General features: G+C 38.2%; 1 protein-coding gene across 1 annotated transcript in view; it reads right to left on the bottom strand.

Annotated features, from left to right (window-relative positions):
- Positions 1-23560, bottom strand: part of LOC150103712 (nose resistant to fluoxetine protein 6-like) — a 308906-nt gene that overhangs the window by 123203 nt on the left and 162143 nt on the right. Inside the window, exon 9 of the mRNA XM_090396914.1 lies at positions 3360-3513. Within this exon, the coding sequence (XP_090253040.1) occupies positions 3360-3513 (154 nt within the window). The remainder of the gene's footprint in view (positions 1-3359; positions 3514-23560) is intronic.

Below are 23560 nucleotides of genomic sequence, written 5' to 3'. Positions count from 1 at the left end.
CTCAAAATCATTTGTCTCACTTCCTTCCAAATTCTCCACTCTTAGAGGACATAGGTCATCACTTATCATAAGAAGTACCCCACCACCACGCTTTCCCCTCCATCCTGACGAAAAATGCTATACCCAGTGATTCTATTCCTGTTGTTATATCCCCTTCTGTCAACCACGTCTCAGTGATCGCAATAATTTTTGGCCAGGCTGATGCTATCTGTGCCACCAATTCCTCTCCCTTATTCCGGATACTCCTGGCATTAGTATAAAGCATATAAATGCCATTGTTTCTATACCCAGCATTATCCCTTCTAGACTCCACTGGGCTCAGTGTTACCTGACATTGTCTCCCTTCTCCCAAGTATCCATTCCCACAAGAGGCCACCCCTGCTATCATCCTCCCTGGGACACACTGACTCGCTCAGAACAGCAATCTCTCCAGATGCCTACGTCCTTCCTCATTCAAATGTAAACGGTCTCTCACATACAATTCCTCTCTTTCCTCAAACGCACTCCAAGCATCCACATATACCAGTCCTCTCTTGTCACACATTCTCGCTATTATGCCATTCAATATTACCGCTCTTCTGCTCAGCTCATCATTATCATACCTAGGCAACACGCACACTATTTTTCCTCTCTCTGTCTTCTTCCGTACAGTCTCAAGCAAAAATCTCATATCTCTCGCTGCCCGACTTACATTACCACTCAAGTCATTCGTTCCTACCATCACAATTATCTCATCCACATTTTCACTTTTCTTAATTGCCATAGCCACCCTTTCTATTGTTCCTCCTGGCAAACACTCCTCATGCATCCTATCTTGAATACCACGGATCATTGAGTCGCCATACATGATACCTCTTACCATTCCCTTGCTCCTATTGTTTCCATTCTCTCATCTTCTTTCATTCCCATACCTCTCTCTTCTACTGTTTCCATTCTCTCCTCTTCTAGCACTCCTATACATCTCTCTCATTCCCTCTCTCCTACTGTTTTCATTTTCTCCACTTCTAGCACTTCCATATCCCTCTCTCATTCTATCTCTCCTACTACTGTTTCCATCCTCTCGTCTTCTAGCATTCCCAAACCTCTCTCTCTCATTCCCTCTCTTCTACTGTTTCCATTCTCTCCTCTTCTAGCACCCCCATACCTCTCACTCATACTCCCTAAATTCTCTCTCTCTCTCCTACTCTGATTCGCCTTGCATTTATCTCTTCCATTCTCCTAATCTTATCTTTCATACTTCTGCTCTCATTCACAAGACATTCCACCTCCTCTTTCAACTCATCTATCTCCCTCTGCAGGTCAGTCACTCTTAATCTAAATTCACTCTCCCAAACAAAACCATCTCCTAAACTTTCATAGTCACTCACACCTTCCAAACTATCAACTATTATTTTCTCATTCTCTCCTATTACACTACTTGTCTTCCTACATTCATTCCCCGTTCCTGGAGCAACAAAGTCGGATATCGATATATCTAATGTACTTATTTCCTCCAACTGCCTGCATTTTGCACACATATGCTCTCCACTCTCTTTAACAAGACACATATGTAATTCCCGAGAAGCATACATGCCGCAAGTACTGCATGCCACAAAGTCCCTTATGATATTGCTAATAATTGAGTTCTTAAATGGCAGAGGACTTGGCGTTACGCCACTTGCGACTGCTGCTGAATCCACCATCATTCCTTACTGCCGAGTAGCATAAACTTTAATAATTATTCAATTAATAAATAAGAGGAAAAAAAGTACAAACATCAGAACATTTAAGTACTAAATATAATTAAATAAAATGAAATATAACTAAATACAGTAACTTAGCTTCGTTTTGTCTTCCACCGTTACGCGTTCAATTCCAACGGTACCAAAATATATTATATTGCGACAGCAACTAACTTCCAAAAAACAACCATTGAAGTACACTCGTATTCAGAGAAACAATTTAGCACTCAAAAACATAGAAAAACCGAGAAAAAAGCGGACTATTCACCGATTAAAAATCACTTTCTTCTGCACAGCTCAAATTCACTGCCACGTGCTACGGCGACGCTAGCACCACTCAAAAGGCTTAGAAAAATTTCCTCTAGTCGGTGACTAGACTCAAAACCAAGTCTTCCTTCGTGCAGCCAATCAGTATATTTGGAGTTATGTTAAAGTGTTGGAAAGAGTGATGAGGACTAAATCTAAGATTGGTATGATGTAAGATAACAGAAAAATGTAAGATAATAATAATAATAATGGCAGAATTCTCTGTAATGTCAGCACTAATTTGTTAACGGAAAGTGTTCAGCAACCTACTTTTTTACAACAGTTAACAAGATATATTGCACAATGATGATGGATATAGAGTGGTATATTTAGATTTTATAAAGTTATTTGATAGATTGCTAAATGCCAAATTAGTATTATTTAAATTGAGAAAGGAGGAGTTGGATGGTGGATTAGCGAGTTGAATAGGAGTGAATGATTGGCTGCTTAACAGGTTATACATAAGAAGTATCTTTAAAGATTACAGTCACTCTTTGTCTACTCAGGAATCTGTTTTAAGATAGCTATTGTTTAATGTATATTTTAATGATATTAAGAGAATTTTAAATGGGAATATGCAGCTGTTTAAAGATGATACATAGTTGGGAAGAATTATGAGGAGTGAAGCAAATGTTAGAGAATCAAGCAAAATGGCATGGGTGGATGTGTAATGGGCTGTCAATTCAATTCTGAAGAAATGTAAGATTTTGAAATGCAGAAGACAAGGATCAGAAGTATTGAATATACTTCATGGGGATATCTTAAAGGTGGAGTAAATAAAGGACCCAGACATGATTGTGGACAGAGCCCTCAAATTGATTGACTAGATTGCTAGAACTGTAATGATGACAACAGATTATGGCGATAATGACATTGACATGTAGAAGTAAAGAGGATATGGTTCCACTGTATACAGCCTTGATCAGACTGCACATGGATTATTGCATGTAGATGTGATCACATCGTTTTTAAGAAGATGAGGATATCTTGGAAATGGTCTGGAGAAGACTACTGGTCTTCTTGACTGGCTGCTTGTGTAGAAAAGAGAGGGGTGATATAACTAAGGAATATACATTAATGTGGAAGAGAATGTCATAGGAGTAGAAGTCTGTTATACATTCCGTAAAACATGACATTACATGAGTGAAAGAAATCAATAATAATGCAAGCTTCCAATGTACTGCTTTTAGTTTGTACCCACAAAATTTTTATCTGTTCTTTATTACCTGTAACATGATATTGTCATGCTAACTAATCTATGAAAGCAATACTGTACAATATATTCTATGAAGTAATAGAGCATAAATGTTAATATTAGAAAGAGATACATACCTCTTCATCACGGAAGTTATTAATATAGAGAAGATTCCACCACCATGATGTACTGCAATTCGGATCACCAGTTCCAGTAGCATATGGTCCACTACCAATGTATTTTACTAGCGCAGCATAAAATCCCAGGACCAACATATATGAAGGTGTTAACCTGAAAAGATATTATAAAGATAAACCATGGCATTTTTTTTTTGTAAACTGTTGAGTTTACCAAAAACTCAACAGTTTTTTGGTTAATTATAAAAAGTGAAATTTCAACAAACAGTGATCATAAAAAAAGTGAAATTTCAAATTTTATATTCACTGTATTATCTACTTGTAATTTAAATGGATATTATTATTACAGCATATTACTGTCATAATCATCATTGCATAATCTCCATGAAATCATATAACTCGATCTGGTAATGTAATCCAATTATTCGTCTAACATTTTAGTTAGGATTAGCTAATCAAAACGTTTCATTATTCTATTATGTGCAATCAGGTATATATTATAAAAATATTATATTCCAAAGACAAAAGGCTCAGTAAGGTAGGTGTGAAATAGATGAATGAGGGGATTAAGTATAAAATCTTAAGAAGCAGCAGCAGAAGATGCTTTGGAGACAGCACAAGATAAATAACGGTAATATTCAATTGCATGAGGAGCAGGCCAGGAGAGTGACTCAGAGTGACATCAAAAGTGCAGTACAAGCAGAAATTAGCAAACCATGCCAAGAAATACCCTTGGGAGTTTTTATAATATGTTGCAAGTATAAAGAAGAATGATTATGGCAAGATTATGTTAATGGATGAAAGTGGGAGATTGATAACTGCTGCAGAGGACATAGTCGAGGTATTCAGTTAGCAGTTTATCAGGGTGTTTCATCCTCAATATGAAATTGGAAACTCAAGTGTAGAGAATGAAATGAGAGAAGACTTAATGGTGAGTAATCAAGAGATATATATGAGGAGTTAAGTAAGCGAGATGTCAATAAGACAATAGGACCTGATGACATCACCACTTTGGCATACCTGTTTAACGAGAGTCTTGTAACAGTACAAATCCCAAAGGAGTGTAAGGAAGGCAAGATTGTTACACTTCACAAAGGTGGTGATAAAGCTCAGGCAATAAATTATAGGCTGATCTGTATATCTGGGGTTGTAGTTAAGGTAATGGAGAAACTGGTGAGATATAGGATAGAAAAATGGGTGGATAACAGTGGTATTTTTGGGCTTGTCAACATGGGTTTCTTAAAGGGAAGTCATATTTCACTAAAGTCCTATAACCAAGTGATGAATGTATTGGACAAGGATGTGCATATACAGTGGTATACTTAGATTTTGTAAAAGGTTATGATTGATTGTCACATCAGAAGTTGGCAACTAAACTGAAGCAGATAGGACTGGATGATAGATTAGTGAGTTGGATAGGCAACTGGCTCTCAGATAGGTCACTAAGTTGTCTATGGGGGATGCAGTATCCTGAAAGCAGAAAGTTACCAGTGGTGTGCACTGGTGACTTTCTGCTTTGTGACCATTGCTATTTAATTTGTAAATTAATAATTTTGGGATGGGTTTGACTGGTAATATACAACTGTTTGCAGATGATGCAGAACTGGAAATAGTAACAAGGAATCAAGCAGATCTTGTACCTTAGAGGAGGACTTGAACGTATTAAGGTTCTTCTAAAATCCATAGGCAACAATGGGATGTTGGAGGAATTTGATGAGACAATAGACTTTAGAATGGTGGCAGAGAAGGATCTGAAGTTCAGAGATCACATTGCACAAATTTTGAAGTCACCACTTTAGATAATGGCAATGATGCAGAGGAACTTAACATGCAGAAATAAAGAGATTCTGGTTCCATTGTATAAGCCCTTGATCAGATTTTCTTAAGTTTACTGTGCACAGATTTAGTACCGTGGTTTTCATGGTAATGATGATATATCAGAAAGGATCCATTGAAGATTGACTAAGCTGGTAACTGGTTTTTGGGATAGGATATGAAGACAGATTGAGGGAATGCAATTTGCATAGCATTGTGAATAGGAGGAAGAGAGAGGATATGAGTGATACATTTAAGTTGGTAAAGGATTGTTACAAGGTTAATGTGGAAGAATGTTTTCATAGAATGGGGGAAAGGGATAGAACAAGGGGACATCTCTGGAAGCTGTTTAAGGAGGGTATGAACAAGGACATAAAGAGCACGTTCTTTGCATGGAGAGTGGTTGGTGAATGAAATGCATTTCCTGACATTTGTGGTGAATACAGATGCGTTGATTGAGTTTAAAGAATGGTTTAATGGGCTCTATGTGTGCCTCCTGCAATGACTCTTTTGACTCTATGGAGGTCAGGTGTTAATAATGATATAAACAATCACTTCCCATTTCAAATCCTCTGTATGCTTATGTTCTGAACCAATGTGGAGATATTACTATCAATAATAATACTGCCAATGTTACTTTTTTTATGTCTTCTATCTATTTTCCTTGTGAATTTGTGTATATCATTATATCTGAACATTGTAATAGCTATTATTATTATTATTCAGGCCTCCATGGAGTCAAAAGACTCATCGTGGGAGGTATTTCCTAAGAACATAGTCTGTCAAGACTCATCAAGGAGAGGTCCTCCCCCTAAGAAACACAAAGTCTATCATACCACTCCTTAAACTCACTGACCGTTCTCGCTCTCACCACTCCATCAGGCAATGCATTCCACGGTTCAACCACCCTCCATGCAAAGAAACCACTCCTCATCCTGTTGCTCACAGTTTCCTTTCGTAACTTCCAGGGATGGCCTCTTGTCATCACTCCTTCCCGCTGTTCAACCAAGCAAAAGAACTCCCCAGTGTCAACCCTGTAACCACTTCTCAACAGTTTAAAAGTCTCAATCATATTATTATTATTATTATTATTATTATTATTATTAAACAAGACCTCATGGAGTCAAAGACTCATCTAGGAGGTCCTTTTATCTCACACACATCTCATCATACCGGGTCTTAAACACATTCAAACTCCCTGCAGACACCACACTCTCAGGCAAGGCATTCCAATCATTCACAACTCTGCACGAAAAAACCTGCCTCTCACTCCCCTACTCACACCCTCTTTATACAGTTTCCAGGGATGACCTCTGGTTCTCCCCTGATCTCCCACTATTCTCTGTAGAACTTCTCCACCATTGATCCTATAACAACCACTTACCAACTTGTAGGTCTCTATCATATCTCCCCTCTTCCTTCTCTCCACTAGACTCTGCAAATTACATCTTTTCAATCTTTCCTCATACTCGACATTCCAGAGGTCAGAGACTACCTTAGTCAGTCGCCTTAGGACCCTTTCCAACATCTCTTCATCCTTCTTAAAACCAGGTGACCAAATCTGGGCACAATAGTCCATGTGTGGCCTAATCAAAGCCTTATACAATGGAACAAGAATCTCCCTACTTCTACATGTCAGTGTCCTCCTCATCATTCCCAGAAGTCTTTGTGTTGTCTTCACAATTTTGGCGATGTGTCCCCTAAATTTTAGATCCTTATCCACTATCACTCCCAGATCTCTTATTTCCTCTACTTCCAACAATATATTCTCACCAAGCATAAATTCTGCATCCCATCTTTGTTTTCCAAATTTTAAAACCTTACATTTTGCAACATTGAACTCACATCCCCATTTGCTTGCCCAATCACCCAATTTATTCAAGTCTTCTTGCAAGGCCACAACATCTTCACTACTCTTTATGGTTCGGCCCAACTTTGCATCATCTGCAAACAACTGAATATCTCCATCCAAATCTTCGCCAATATCATTAATACAAGTTAAATAGTAATGGCCCTAAAACAGATCCCTGAGGCACTCCACTAGTGACTTTCCTTTTCCTGGATATTGCACCCCCATACACAACTTGTTGATACCTATCAGATAGCCAGTCTCCAATCCAATGCACTAATCTAATATCCAACCCCATCTGCTCTAGTTTGACTGCCAACTTATCACGAGGTACTCTATCAAACGCTTTTGCAAAATCCAAGTATATTACTGTGTATCCTTCTCCTCTGTCCAAGGAAGCAGTCACTTTATTGTAATAAGTAAGTAGATTACTAAAACACGACCTCCCTTTAGCAAATCCATGCTGTCCATCAAAGATTATACCACTGTTGTCAACCAAACTCTGGATCCTAGTTCTCACAAGCTTCTCCAACAACTTAACCACAACACCTGACACACAGATAGGCCTATAGTTTGATGCTTGAGTTCGATCACCTCCTTTATGAAGTGGCACAATCTTGCCCTCCTTCCACTCTTTAGGGACTTGACCAAGTGCAAGACTCGTATTAAAAAAATATGTCAAGGCAGGTGTCAACTCTCTGGCACATTCCTTCAGAATACGCGGTGATATATTATCAAGTCCCACAGCCTTATTTACATCTAGTTTACTCAACTCCCCAAACACCTCTTGCTCACTTACAGTCAGTCTCTCCTCCCCATCATCAACTGCTCTTAATCTCTCCATGAAGTCACATTCACAAGATTGAAAGATCTTTATGAACTGCTCATTAAGTATTTCCACCACACATTCTGCAACAGCTGTCTTTATACCATTTCCTCCAATCAATGTCATCCTTCCATAATCATTCTTTCTTTTGCTGGTTTTTCTGGCTACATACCGAAAGAACTCCCTAGGATTCTTTTTAGCTTCATTAGCTAACTGCTGTTCATACCTCTCTTTAGCTACTCTCACCAACCAAGTCACTCTCCTTGCCTGGTCTTTGTAGAACTCATGAAATTGGTTACTTCCACTTCTCTTATGCTGCCTCCACAATGCCCTTTTTCTCTGTATTGCATGCTTAATCTCTTTATTCATCCATCTCACACCTAACTTATTTAACCTTCTCACCCGTGGTATACATTTAGACATTGCATCCACTAAATATTTTTTGAAAATCCCCCAAGCTGCATTGATCTCTTTTCCAGCTAACTCCTCATTCCATGCTACACCTGCAAGCTGTCTCCTGAGCTCTTCATAATCACCCCCCTTATAGTTCCACATATACCCTTTTTTCACAGGGGTCCTTGCACTGCTGGCAACCACCCAAGTAATCACCTCATGGTCACTTTCACCAATTGGTGGATGATTTGATACCTCATTGATAATTACATCCTCCGATGAGATGACCAAATCCAAGACCCTTAATCCTCTTGTGCCCTCTGTTACATACTGTCTGAGGTAGTTATCCCTCAAAAACTCAAGAAACTCATTTTCTTTACTTCCAGTTGCTATCTCTTCATTCCAGTCTATATTGCCATAATTAAAATCACCCATAATAATCACCCTTTTCTTATTTGCTTGGCTTATTTGACTATACATTTCACTATCACCACCATCCACATTACCAGGTCTATAACAACATCCCACCAAGTATTTGATTCTATTCACCTCTATCTCACACCATACTGCCTCAAAACCACTGGCCCCATTTCCCTCTTGCATCTCTACCTTGTATGGACATAACTCTTTCTCTATCATCAATAGCACTCCCCCTCCCTTTTTACCCCTTCTATCCTCACGAAACACATCATACCTTTCCATCTCTAATCCTGTCAGGATGTAATCCTCATCTAACCACGTATCACTTATTCCGACAATCTCTGGGTGCACAGACGCAATTAGTGCAACCATTTCATCTGCCTTGTTTCTTATACTTCTAGCATTGGTATACAAACACAACATCTCATTTCTGGATCTACAGCTAGTTCCACTGATACCACTCACTCGATGTGATCTCTCCATGCTGGACTGGGGCCATTTCCCTTTCTGCCTCTTCATTTTAGAACCATTTGCAATTCCATCTGTTTCCTTTTGATCCCTGATCATCCCATCACTTTCCTGCCTACACATGCTCTCACCTTCTCTTGGTGCATCCACCTTTCTCACGCTGTGTATCCCTGTCCACCCTGAGACTCCCCGTTTTCCTGCTCCTCTTGCACACCCATTCTCTCATTTTCTATACTCGTACCACTCACTTCCACATTCATTTCCACTCCTTCAATCTCTCCTGTCTTACTCTCCTGCTCTTCCACATCACTCCCCTCTCGATCTGATTCATTCTCTCTATTCACTTCTCTACCTTCCAGCAGCAGTCTCTCCAAGCGACTCACACCATAACCACTCAAATGCAGTCCATCGCTCCCATACAGCTCACTTCGTCCCTCAAACTCATTCCACACATTAACAAACTGTACTCCCATCTCCTCACACATTTCAGCCAGAATATCATTCATAATAGTTGCTCTCCGCCTCATTTCACCACAATCATACCTAGGCAACACACTGACCACCCTTCCTGTCACACTATTCTCCTTTATCTTTCCAAGCAGTCTCCTTACATTCATTTTGACATGCTCTTTGTTCTCTCTCAAATCATTCGTACCAATTAATACAATTAACTCTTTTGCTCGTTCCCGCCTCATATTCAATGCCTCAATCACTCTACTCATTTTACCGCCTGGAAAACATACCTTGTGCATTTTATCCTCTAGCACACCTTTAATAATGGAGTCGCCATACAACGCCACTCGCTCATCTTTTGTTATCTCTTTCATGCCATCATGATTTATTTTAATAGTTTTGACCTGAATTCTCTTAATTTCATTCCGCATCCATTTCATTTCTTGCTTCATCCAATCCAATTCACCTTCTGAACCTCGCGACACATTCACTCTATCATTAAATCTTTCTAACTTTCTAACTCTCGACCCTCTCTTCTCACTTTCCCTCTCATTCATCCTTCTTTGTTTCCGTACTTTTGGTCCAACATACGTCCAACATTCACTATCATTCTTCTCACTTTCACTCTCACATATCTTTCTTTGTTTCCATACTTTCGGACTAACATGCGTCCAACTTTCGCTATCATTCTTCTCACTTTTACTGTCATTCATCTTTCTTTGGTTCAGTACTTTCGTTCCAGCATGCGTCCAACTTTCGCCATCAGTCATTCTTTTTTCGCTATTATTCATTCTTTCGATTTTTTTTACTTGCGATTTCTGCACCACGCCATTTCTACTTTCATTCGTTCTCTCAATTTCGTTTCTTTCCGCCTCACTTTCGTCCCTTTTAACATCCGTTACAGTTGTCAAATCGCTCTTTTTCTTTTTTCCTGATTTTTTAACATTTTTTCGCCTGTCTTTCTCACCATCCTCCTCTTTCAAACGTGCACTCACGACACAATCGGTACTAGCACTTTCTGTCATCAACTTCATATTCGCATTCATCAATTCCTCGTTCAGGTCACATTTCGCACACACCCTTCTTCCATCCGCACTAAACATCCACAAATCATTTATGTAGTCGAAATATCACTGCTCCTTCTTCTATCCACCAAACTCTGCAGTCCACATTCCCTTAGCCGATCCTCATAACCAAAATTTTACAGTCCTGAAACCATCTTTGTCATCTGTCTTTGTATCCTTTCCACAGTTAATTTATCCCCTTCAAATCCTGGGGACCAAATCTGAGAACGATAGTCTAAGTGTGGTCTGATCAGAGACTTATACAATGGAATGATAACCCTTTTATCTCTGCAGGTCAGTGTCCTCCTCATAATTGCAGCAATCCTCTGTGTTACCTTCACCACCTTTGCAATATGTCCCCTAAATTTCAGGTTTCTATCAATCATCAAACCCAGATCTCTTGTCTCCCCTACTTCCTCCAGTATAACTCCTCCCATAGAGTATGCAGCATCCCCTCGATGTTTCCCAAACCTAAAGACCTTACATTTTGCTGCATTAAGCTGACACCCCCATTCAATTGCCCATCTATCTAGCTTATTCAAATCCTCTTGCAGGGCTACCACATCTGCACTATTACTAATAATCCTTCCCAGCTTTGCATCATCTGCAAACAACTGAATATCCCCTTGAAATCCACTGGCAATGTCATTGATATAAAGGTTAAACAATATAGGTCCTAGTACTGAGCCCTGTGGGACTCCACTTGTTACCCTCTGCCTCCTTGAAACTGCTCCACCATACACAACTCTCTGATACCTATCGGACAGCAATCCTGAATCCAGTTGACCAATCTGATATCCAGACCCATGTGCTGTAACATAAATATCAGCTTATCATGTGGCACCCTGTCAAATGCCTTCGCTAAGTCTAAGAAAATTGCAGTATATGCCTTTCCCTCATCTAATGTTCTTTTAACTTTATTATAAAAGGCTAGCATATTGCTAAAACAAGAGCACCCTTTCACAAATCCATGTTGACTTTCACAGATAACATTACCCTCATTTGTCCAATGCTGTATACGATCCCTCAGTACTTTCTCGAAGATCTTAACAACTACTGATGACACACAAACTGGCATATAATTAGACACTTCCAGTTTGTTACCACACTTATGCAATGGCACTATCTTACCTTCCTTCCATTCCCTGGGCACCTTTCCCACAACCAGACTTTCAGTGAAAAGCCAGGTTAAAGGCACTGTCAGTTCCCTAGCACATTCTCCCAAAACTCGTGGTGAAATACCATCCAGACCCAAAGCTTTACTGACACACAGAGTACTCAGTATCTGAAACACACTCACCTCCTGTACCTCTAAACAATAGAGTTCCTGTCCTGAACAAAAATCCAGCAAGTGTTCACCATTATTATCAGCTTTACTGTTTTCTGAAAATTTTCTCAAAACATTACTATGTCTGGTAATAATTTCCTATCTGCTATTTAGATATCCAATAGGGACATAGTTTTCCTTTTTCTTTGTGTCAGCTGCCTTCTCTAATGTCTTGAAAAATTCCTCCACTTCATTAGTATAATCTTCTCTGGGACTTGCCATAATCACAAATAAATCTGATTGTACAGTGCCTCATTCTGATATTTGACCACATTGCTAAACTTGAAATTTGCTGCCATTCAAGAAGATTATCCTTGTATTTAGTGTTAAAGAAATAAAACTAGCAGAAGAATTGGATAAGTACTAAATTGTCGTATTAGGTATTACCAAAATTAAGTAAAAACGAGCTACAGTACAAGCTACAGTAATAGCTTGTTTTTTCTTAGTTTTGGTAATACCTAATATGACAATTTAGTACTTATCCAATTTTTCTGCTAGTTCCATTTCTTTTCCATTGATGCTCCTTATTTTGATGTTATCCTTGAACTCTGCTGTTGTTGAGTTTGAGTTTGTTTCGATAGCTGGATTTTTGCTGTTCATTCTAAATTCTTGATGAAAGCAATGGGGGGGGGCACCTGTTTAATCAGGTTTAGCCAACGTGAAATTTTATCATATGATGCACCATGAAAAAGTCAGGATAGGACATTAAATCAGAAGCCCTGATCAGTTTTCTATATTTCTTGAATTCTGAGTGGCAGTCTCCTCCCAGTTATTTGGCAACAAAAAAAGATGCAACAGTAGCATATCTGTCCAGTCAGTAGAGACTACTGCAAATGAATGATTCTCTTGTGGGATGGGTCATACGATAAATTTACAAAATACTGTATCCAAAACATTCAATTTCATTGGAAGCTTCACTTAGATTGGCCAAACTCTTGATGTTATAAAGTTGAATGATTTCACTGAAAGCTTTCCTAACGTTATACATAATCTAAATGAGCATAACTTGAATCTATGCAATGGACTGACTGCCTATACTTTTTTCCTGTTAATTGCATGCTTTTTTTTCCCTTGCCAATGTGCCTGTTTGGCAAGACAAAAAATAAATAAAAACAAAAAACATACTTCCACTGTATGAGATTATTATTATTATTATTATGTGACACCTCCAAGGGGTCCAAAGACTCATTGAGGGAGGGCACCTACAACTCTTTGTCTTCACCACTCAATCCACTAACTACAGCAAACTGCATCATCTTCAACGCATGACCCTCGGAGCTCTTTGCTGTGGCCAGCCATTTTGAAAAAATAACTACTTAACATTGAAATGTGATTAAATAAAAAATAATTTCAATGAAGCCCACGGGCCACTAAGCTATACTACGGTATTTAGAATTGTAAGATGCTTTCCAGGTTCATAAGGAATGCTGTGCATTTGATACTTTACATAAAATCCTATAAAAATAAATATTAAATAGACATGCTTCTTCAACCATCTACCAGCACCAAGTGGTACTTAAGTACTAATACTAACGTCACAGGTAGATGGCTGAAGCAGTAGTTTGTTTGGGTGCGCTGTCTAGTGCCTTCCAGTTGCATCTCAAAGGTATTCAATACTTCATTATTTTCATATAAATACAAGAGGATCTCATCCACAGTCAGTCATTCAGTCGTGAACAGTGTGATATTTGTGTATAAGTGCGCGCAGGTTCACCATGTCAGCCATAGCCTATTGTGGTTTTATATTGCCAGACTATTCTCATTAGTGTGAGACATATTCAGTGGATAATAACTATTACATGGCCATTTTGGATCATTTCTTGGGTTCACCTTCCATCACTATGGTGTCTACAAATAAAAAGTGGATCAATTTGTACTTTTTTGTGCCGATCGACGATAAGCCAGTGTGTTTAATTTGTCGTGAGTCAGTGTCAGTATCAGAAGAATACAATATAAAACGACACTATGAGACAATGCATGCATCCAATTTCGATAACCTTCAAGGGCGGCTTCATGTGGACAAGTGAACTGTCTCCAAATTGATTTAAAATGCCAGCAGGGTACATTTAAAAGGCAGAGGGAAGAGACCGAGCATGCATCAAAGTAAGTTATGTAATAGCTGAAAAAATTGCGAAAAAATCAAAAGTCTTCTTGGACGATGAGTTGGTGAAAGAGTGTCATCACTGCAGGGGATATTCTGTACCCAAATAATAAGGACGTGTTTAAAAAACCAAGTTTGTCTGGGGGTAACTGTAGCATGATGTGTCGAAGAACTTGCCAATGACATTGAAGGAACTTTAAAAAAACGGTCGTCGGACGAATTTACATCATATTCACTTGCTTTAGATGAGAGCACAGATGTGAAGGATACAGCAGAACTGGCTATCTTTGTCCATGGCACTGATCAACAATTCAATGTGACAGAAGAACTGCTAGTGCTTGTAATGACGAAAGGCACTGATATTCTTGAAGTGGCCAAGAAAATGCTCCAACGTTTCGACCTCAGCTTAACCAACCTAGAGGGAATGGTAACTGATAGTGCCCCTGCTATGGTGGGAAAGAACGAAGAGTTTGTTGCACTGCTATGGAAAGAAACAGAACTAGAAGGAAAATATTTTGTCCATTACCACTGTTTGATCCACCAGGAGAATTTGTGTGCGAAAACTATTGGATCTGAGAATGTCATGAAAGTTATCGTACCTGTCATCAACATTATTAGGCCAAGAGGATTCAATCATCATCAATTCCAAGAGTTTTTGACCCAAGAGTGTGAAGCGGATCACAGCGATGTGGTTTATTATAGTGATGTGCATTGGTTGAGCAGAGGGAAGGTTCCTAAAAGTGTTTGACTTAAGGAACGAAATGCAGAAGTTCATGCAAACAAAGGGGAATCCGATCGTGGAATTTAATGTGTTTGCTGCCACGCTGCTCGGGCATAGTTTGTTACTGCACGCCAAGCACTTTCACTTCTTCAAGGTCAGTACGAGTCAACATATGAGTATATTTGTAGTTGGCTTGTGAGACTCATATAAACTACGAGTATACTCATAGTTGGTAGTGAACATGTTAATGATCCGAAGTCTTTGCCTTTGTGACTGACATCTCGTTGCATATGAATGACCTAAATACGCAGCTACAATCCAAAAATCAACTGGTGAACACTCTGTTTGATCGCATCAAAGCTTTTGTGGCCAAGCTCAAACTTTGGGAGGCACAACTCGCAAAAAAAGAACTTAACTCATTTTCAGCTTCTCGCTGAGTCCAACTGTTCGTCTCTTGATGAATATGCTACAAAATTAGCCATGTATTGCGAAGCGAGTTTGAAGAGAGATTTATGATTTTCATAACCAACAGTCTTCTTTAGATTTATTTTCAATGCCATTCAGTGTCGATGCTGCCGAAATGTCAGGCTCAGTACAAATGGAGCTGCTTGAACAACTCTTCTTTGAGAGAAAAATTTTTCAATGTGCCCTTGCTTACAAAGACTACATTTCTGAGGACGCATTTCCTAATCTTTGCTGGCCTGCTTTGAAGATGTGTGCTTTGTTAGGAAACACATACTTATGTGAGCAGTTCTTCTGAATGAAGCATGTGAAGTCCAAGACAAGATCTCAGATTATGAACCAACATCTCGAGAATACTCTGCACATAGCGATTTCCACAATTGATGCCAACATCGACAAGCTGGTCAAGGAAAAACATTGCCAAGTTTCCCGTTGACATTGTAAAAAATGAATGTTTTCTGCATCAAATTATCTTTTTTTAAGTATTGATTGTATTTACTTATCATGAACCCGACTCCTACCTATGCTCTTAAAGCTGAGTTTGTTTATTTTCATAGGATTTTACGTAAAGTATCAAATGCATAGCGCTCCTTGTGAATCTGGAAAGCATCTTACAATTCTAAATACCGCAAAATAACTTAGAGGCCCACAGGCTTCATTGAAATTTTTAATGCGGCCCACACTGTCTGAAAGGTTGAAGACTCCAGATCTACACCCATGCCATCTACTACCCACTAATATTTTCACAGACAATCACAAACATCCATGCCATTGGCAAGATTTGAACCCACAGCCTTTTGACTGGAGAGCAGATACGCTAACCACTCGGCCAGATAAGTTAGATCTGCTAACTTATTTTCAGTTGAAAAAAGCCCATATATAGAGTTCTTTCATCATGATGAAATCAAACTCAAATCTTTTCTAGTCAGAGGATGCATGTTCCATTGTTTGCTATCTGTGCTATAGAGGGAATAATATCATCACATATCATTACAAGGGCAACCACAAAAAGAGTTAGAGCACTCACCTAGTCATTTAATGAGAGGGCTTGCAACAGGATAGATCCCTAATGACAAGAAAGAATGCAAAATAATGCAATTGTACCAGACTGATATCAGAATAGATGTTTAAAATAACAGACAAGTCTATTTTTAGTTGTAGTTAAGGTAAATGGTACCAATCATGAACTCTGCTGCTGTTCAGTTGGAGTTTGTTCTTCTAGTTGACTTTTTACTGTTCACCCTGATTCCCCGACGAAAACAGCATGAAGAAAGGGACTTGTTTTGCTGGTTCACAACCATTCAGTATGAAGTTCTCTCAAGTTGTACCATCATTTTATTTTGGCTAAATTCAAAACTGTAGTCCATCCTCATTTATTTGGTATCCACATTCATACCTACTTACAGGATGCACCACAAGAAGGTGAGTATTGTACATTAGGTCAGATGCCTTGGGCAGTTACTCACATTTGTTAAACGTCTACATGGTTATCTCATCCAAGTTGTTGTTGTTGTTGTTGTTATTATTATTATTATTACTACTACCACTACTACTGTACAGGCACCTCCATGGAGTGTGAAGGCCCATCACGAGAGACCCAAACTATTCACACAATCTGTCATACCGCACCTTGAACCCTTTGACAGACAAAGAGTTAACAACTGACTCTTGCAACCCATTCCAATCATTCACAATTCTCAAAGCAAAAAATCTATCCTCACACCTTTACTAACCACACCTTTATTCAACTTCCAAGGATGACCTCTTGCTCTGGTCCATCTAGCCAAGTGCTGAAATATTTCCCCTGTGTCAATCCTATGAAACCCTTTAAGCAACTTAAATGTTTCTGTCAATATCCCTTCTTTTTCTCCTATGAACCAACTTCTGCAATCTGCACATCCTCAATCAATCTTCATAGGGAACATTTTATAGGCCACTCATCATCTTGGTCACTCACTTCTGAATCCGCTCCACTGCTTCCTCATCTCCAAGAAACCCAGGGTACCAGACTTGAGCACAGTAATCCAGATGTAGGCATATCAAGGCCTTATAAAGAGGAATAATAACTTCCTTATCTCTACATGATATTACGTTCTTCAACAGAAAACTAATCTTATAAGCTACCTTTGACCAGTGCCTTGTATACTGCTCATTTAGTGTTTTAGCCAATTTCTCTCTTGTATTTCTCCCAATTTCTCTCTCTCTCTCTCTCTCTTTCATAACTGTATTCAGTTGGCTATCCACCATATCAGTTTTGCTTATTCTGTTGCCTGTTTCAAAATTTAATTTGCCACTACTAGTATTTTCACAGACAATCACAAACATCCATGTCCACAGTGGGATTCGAACCTGCAGCCTTTTGGCTGGAGAGTGGATACGCTAACCACTCGGCCAACCAGGCCTGCTTTTCTCGGAACACCTTCTCGTATGCCTTTTCCAGATCTACAAAACTTAAGTTCAGATCCTTGTCATATTCCAATGATTTCTCAACTATTTTCATAAAGTGAAAATGGATCATCACAACTTCTATTTGGTTTGAACCCAGCTAGCATTGGATGTGTTCTCAATCTCTTTTCAAATGTGCTTGAATAAATCTTACCTGGAATATTTAGCAGAGAAATTCCTCTGTACGTTAAAACTGAATGTAATTTGCACATTCAGCCTTATTCCCTTTTGTTATAAAAAAATGTGAACTATAACAGTTCTACTACAATCATATAGAATTCAACTTTCTAAACAAGTCCTCTGATTTATGCAGTGTAGTCGCTGCACAACTTTAATCCTCCATATTTAAGCATTTCTGGTCCAATATTGTTTAAAGTAATTGTAAAGAAGGAGATAAAAATGGCATTCTGTGGTAAGGTTGACTCTTCTGAAATGAGTATGTGTGGAAATTAAACATAACAATATTTTTTTACATAATAATAACAATGATGTTATTCATATTATTTTTAGCAAATTTAAAAAAAAAAAAAAATCAAAAGTAAACTAACTGAAATTTTCGTAAGTCAGTTAAACTGCTTCTGTTGCTTATTTTTTGACATTTCACATAATGAGACATAAAGGTTGAGATAAACTGTTTACCATGATAAATCTGTATATGATATAAATAAAACATTATACAAAGTAATGCAGAGCTTGTAAGTTGCAAATCAGTAGTCTGAAGACTCAGTGAAGAAGAAGATCCAAACTATCTACGCAATCTATCATACTTCTCTTTGAACCATTAACAGATGAATCACTCACAACTGACTCTGGCAATCCATTCCACTCATTCACAAACCTCCAAGAAAAAAATCTATTCCTCACATCCCTACTAACTACACCTTTACTTAACTTCCAAGGATGGCCTCTTGTTCTGGCTTCTCTAGGCAAGTGCTGAACATTTCCCCTGTATCAATCCTATAAGGCCCATTAAGTAACTGAAATGTTTTTGTTAATTTGTACATAAATGATATAGGAAATGATATTGGAAAAGCAAATCCATCAGTTGTTTGCTGATGATGCAAATTGTTGGGTAGTGCAATAAAAAATCAAGCTGATGTTGAGAGTTTGCAGGATGATTTAAATAAGCTGGTAAAATGGGCAAAAGGAAATGGATGTCACTTCAATGTGGAAAAGTGTAAAGTTATGCATTTTGGGATTAAAAGTTTACCAGCTGTGTACTACATTGATGGATTGATGAGGCTAGGGACTTAGGGGTGTTGGTGGATAGGAAGATGAAGTTCAGGGGACACATCGCTAAGGTATCCAAGCTTGCACATAGGATTACTTGGTTACTAAGGAACACACTAACATCCAGAGATAAAGAGGTTATTATTCCCCTTTATAAAGCATTGATACTTCCACATTTGGATTACTATGCTCAGGTCTGGTCACCTGGATTCCTTGGAGATGAGGTGGTTGTGGAAAGGGTCCAGAGGAGAGTGACTAAGTTGGTGAGTGTTGTAAAAAATGCACCATGCATTGATAGATTGAGAGCTTGTGGATTGCAGAGGTTGGTTGATAGGGGGAGAAGAGGGGGATATGATAGAAACATTTAAATTACTAAATGGTTTTTATAAGATTGATGCAGGTGAAATGTTTCAGCTGTGTGATAGTGATGGAAGAACACGAGGTCATCCCTGGAAATTAAGGAAAAGTGTGGTTAACAAGGGTATGAGAACGAGGTTTTTCGCCTGGAGGGTGGTGAATGAGTGGAATGCATTGCCTGACTCAGTTGTGAGTTCTTTGTCTGTAAATGAATTCAAGAACAGATATGATAAATACTGTTTTGATAGTTTGGGTCTCCTGCATTGAGTCTACTGACTCCATGGAGCTACCCATAATAATAATAATGTTTCTATCGTATCTAACCAACTTCTGCAATCCACCCCCCCTCCAATCTACCCTCATAATATGCACATTTCACAGACCACTTACCATCTTGGTAACTAGCCTTTGAATTCTCTCCACCACTTCCTCATCCTGAAGAAACCCAGAAGACCAGACCTGAGAACAGCAATCCAGATGTGGACTTATATAGTCCACATCTGGATTACTCTGCAATATAAGTCCATTATACATCCAAGGCATTATAAGACCTCACTACTATCAACAGCCAAGTAATCTTATGAGCTACCTTGGCAACCTTAGCAATATGCCCTCTAAATTTCAATTCTCTGTTTAATCCCCCCCTCTCCCATAAATTCCTGGCTTCATCTATTGCCTGGAACATAGTTCCATAGTACTCAGCTTGCAATTGATTTATCCCAAAATGCATAACATTACATTTCTCTACATTAAAGTGATGTCCATTATCTTTTGCCCACACTGACAGCCTATTTAAACCATCCTGCAAGTTCTCTCCATTGCCTTGATTAACTATTACTCTACCCAATTTTGCATTGTAAGCAAAGAATTGAATATTTCATTTTAGATTATTTCCTATATTATTTAAGTACAAATTGAAAAGTAGTGGTCGTAACATTGAACCTTTCAGTACACTACAGTCACCAGCTTTTGCCTGGATTCTGCTCCTCCATGTATTATACCACTTTTATATCTGTCTAGCAGCCACCCTCTTATTCATATAACCAGTGTCATATCCATCCCCATTTGTTCTAATTTGTGTAACAGAGTTCCATGTAGTATTCTGTCAGATGCCTTTGCAAAATCCAGCAGAATCATTGTGTAGTCATTTCCTTTATCCAACTCAGCTGTTATTCTATTATAAAAAGTTAATAAATTACTAAGGCATGATCAACCCTTCACAGAGCCATGTTGGTGAATGGGTAGATAAAAATATGATACTGTATGGGGGGGGGGGCAACCTCATACAATATAATATTTTTATGTACCCATTCTTCAAAATTAAAAAATATAAACATAAATGGATGGAACACATTCAAAGAATGAAAATGGAAAGATTACCAAAACAAGCCTTAATTTCATTAGGAAAAGAAAACCAGAACGTCCTCTTAAAAGATTCAATGATGACTTCTAAGGCCATAACAGGCCAATCTAGGCCTAAACCCTTGATATGCCTGATGACGATGATGATCTACCCATTCTTGGATTCTCTTTTTGACCAATTTTTCCAGCACTCCTGAGATACTGATTGGGCTATAATTTGCTACTACAGTCTTAGAACCTCCCTTATGCAGGGGAATTATTTTGCCCTATTTCCACTCCCTTGGAACTCTATTCGAGCCGAGACTTAAATTAAAGAGCTTAGTCAGAGGCATTGCCAGTTCCCTTGCACATGCTTATAAAACACAAACTGATATCACATCTAATCCCACAACTGTATTTGCATTCAGATTCTGCAATATCCTAATAATCTACAATTCATACACCTCTGTTCCCGCATTAGTGTCTGTCACATATGTCACAGAAGTAACTTCATTTGGATGATATACCCTTGCAACTCATAACTCCACTATTTTATCTGCTTCTGTCATCTCATCACTATAAGTAGTCATTAAGGTTGTTCTTCCAAAGTCATTTTTCATCATACTTGCATGTAATGAAAGAACTGTGAAATTTCCTTTGGCCTGCTTGGCTAATTTCTCTTAGTAATCTGATTTTGCCTTTCTTTCTTGAGCCTTGTACTGTTTGTGAGTTTGCTGGTCACCTTTCTTCTTCTTCTTCTTCTGCTTCTTCTTCTTCTTCTAGTAACAGTTTCTAGTTTAACACTAATAACAGATAATCAAACTTTGTTCTTTCCCTCTAGTAACTGATAATCAAACTTTGTTCTTTCCCACTAGTAATAACAGATAATCAAATTTTGTTCTTTCTCTAAGCAAATGACATCATCTCAAATTAATTTAAAATCTTCAAGGTCCTTTTAAAAATAAATAATTATCACAACAAATTTAATATGAAAGTCATCAACCAAAGACTAAAAATTAAGAAAACAAGCAAGAAAACAGAAAACATGAACTGAGTAGTGAACCCATAAAATAGGTTATACATTTTAATTATTTGAGCACAATTTTTAGTAAAGATGGCAAATAATATGCAAAAAATGCATAATAGAGTAAGTAAAGACAGCATGCTGAGAAGTCTAGAGTGCTGGCTTTACATAATAGAATAAATTATTATTATTATTATTTATGGAATCTCCATGGAGTCCGGAGACTCGTTGCAGGAGACCCAGATCAACCATCATCACACAAATCCTGTCATACCTCTCCTTGAATCTATTCACTGTCAGGGAACTCGCAACCAATTCTGGCAATCCATTCCACTCACTTATCACTCTTCCTGCAAAACATTTGGTCAGCATACCCCCCCCTACTAACCACACTTTTACACAACTTCTGTGGATGGCCCCTAGTTCCCTGACTATTTGTAATATATTGAAAAATTTTGCTTGCCTCAATTTTATAAAACCTCTTTAATATCTTAAAAGTTTCTATCATATTCCCCCCTTTTCTGCCTATCAACTAAACTTTGTAACCAACAAACCTCCAACCTATCCTCGTAGGTAAGGAGTATTCCACTGACCTGTCAAATTTATATGGATCAAGGAAGAATTCAGTTGAAAGGCAATACTAGCCACATAAAAGAAGACATTGTTCAAACCAGTTTTCAGACTAATGGATTTGAGAAGTTTAAAATTGTTTGAAATTAGCAGTTGATCAAAGAGACTAGAGACCATACATACAAGAGTTCTGTAGAAAATTAATAGGGTAACCATGGCAGATCTATGTTAAAAATAAAAAAATATCAGGAAAGTAACAGCTATTACTTTCATATAACATATCACAGATTTTATGAAATGGGTACAGAAATAAATTAAGATGGTAGGAATATGTATTGGGAGATGAAAGATTAGCAAAACAACGGTTAGAAGTAAAAAAAAAACATGTAAAAATACAGGCAGGTTGATGAAATTAGGAGGATTATAGAAAAATGAAAATGCAAACAGTTGTTTGAATCAAAGAGAGAGAGAAATAATAGACTAATTTTAAGAAAGTTATTTACTTAGGCCTCCAAAAGTGTCAAATCTCTCAATGAACATGCCTAAACTACAACATTCCACATAATTTCTGAGGGATAAATATCTTGAGTAGCATGTGACTGAATCAACTAGAGGCCTTAATGTTTTGGATTTGGTAATAACTTCATAGTTTTGAACCATTGTTGTGCAATTTGAATCTTAATGATATTGGGATGGATTTAACTAGTGATATGCTGCTGTTTGCACATGATATAAAATTGGGGAGAGCAATACAGAATCAAGCAGCCTTACAAGAGGACTATAAGTCTACTTGATTCTGCATTGCTCTCCCCCAATTTCACATCATGTGAAAACAGCATCATATCACTAGTTAAACTCATCCCAATATCATTAACATACAAATTGCACAACAATGGTCCAAAACAGTGAAGTTATTACCAAATGGCCTTGCAGGAGGACTTGAATAGATTGTGAATGGGCAAGTGAGTGGAACTGTCATTTCAATGACACAAAGTGTAAGATTTTGAAATTTGGTAAGCAACAATAGGATGCAAAGTATACACTTGGTGAAGAAACTTTAAAGGAAGTAGTGGAGATGACAGATCTAGCAGTGATGGTGGACAATGACCTGAAATTCAGGAGCCACATTTCACAAGTTATGAAGACATCACATCAGATAATGACAATGATGTGCAGAACCCAGATGCAAAAATAGAGAGGTTATGATGCCATTGTATGAGGCCTTGATCAGGCCTTATATGGATTATTGCACACAGTCTTTACAAGAGGACTGTGAGGCTGCTTGACTCTGCATTGCTCTCCCCAATTTTGCATCATGTGCAAACAGCAGCATAT

The sequence above is a fragment of the Typopeltis vanoorti genome, chromosome 8, assembly GCF_054136105.1.
Source record: "Typopeltis vanoorti isolate ZY-2024b chromosome 8, IOZ_Tvanoo_1.0, whole genome shotgun sequence".
Lineage (NCBI taxonomy): Eukaryota > Metazoa > Arthropoda > Arachnida > Uropygi > Thelyphonidae > Typopeltis > Typopeltis vanoorti.
The sequence above is the reverse complement of the archived record's forward strand: the minus strand, read 5'-3'. Positions and strand labels throughout refer to the sequence as shown.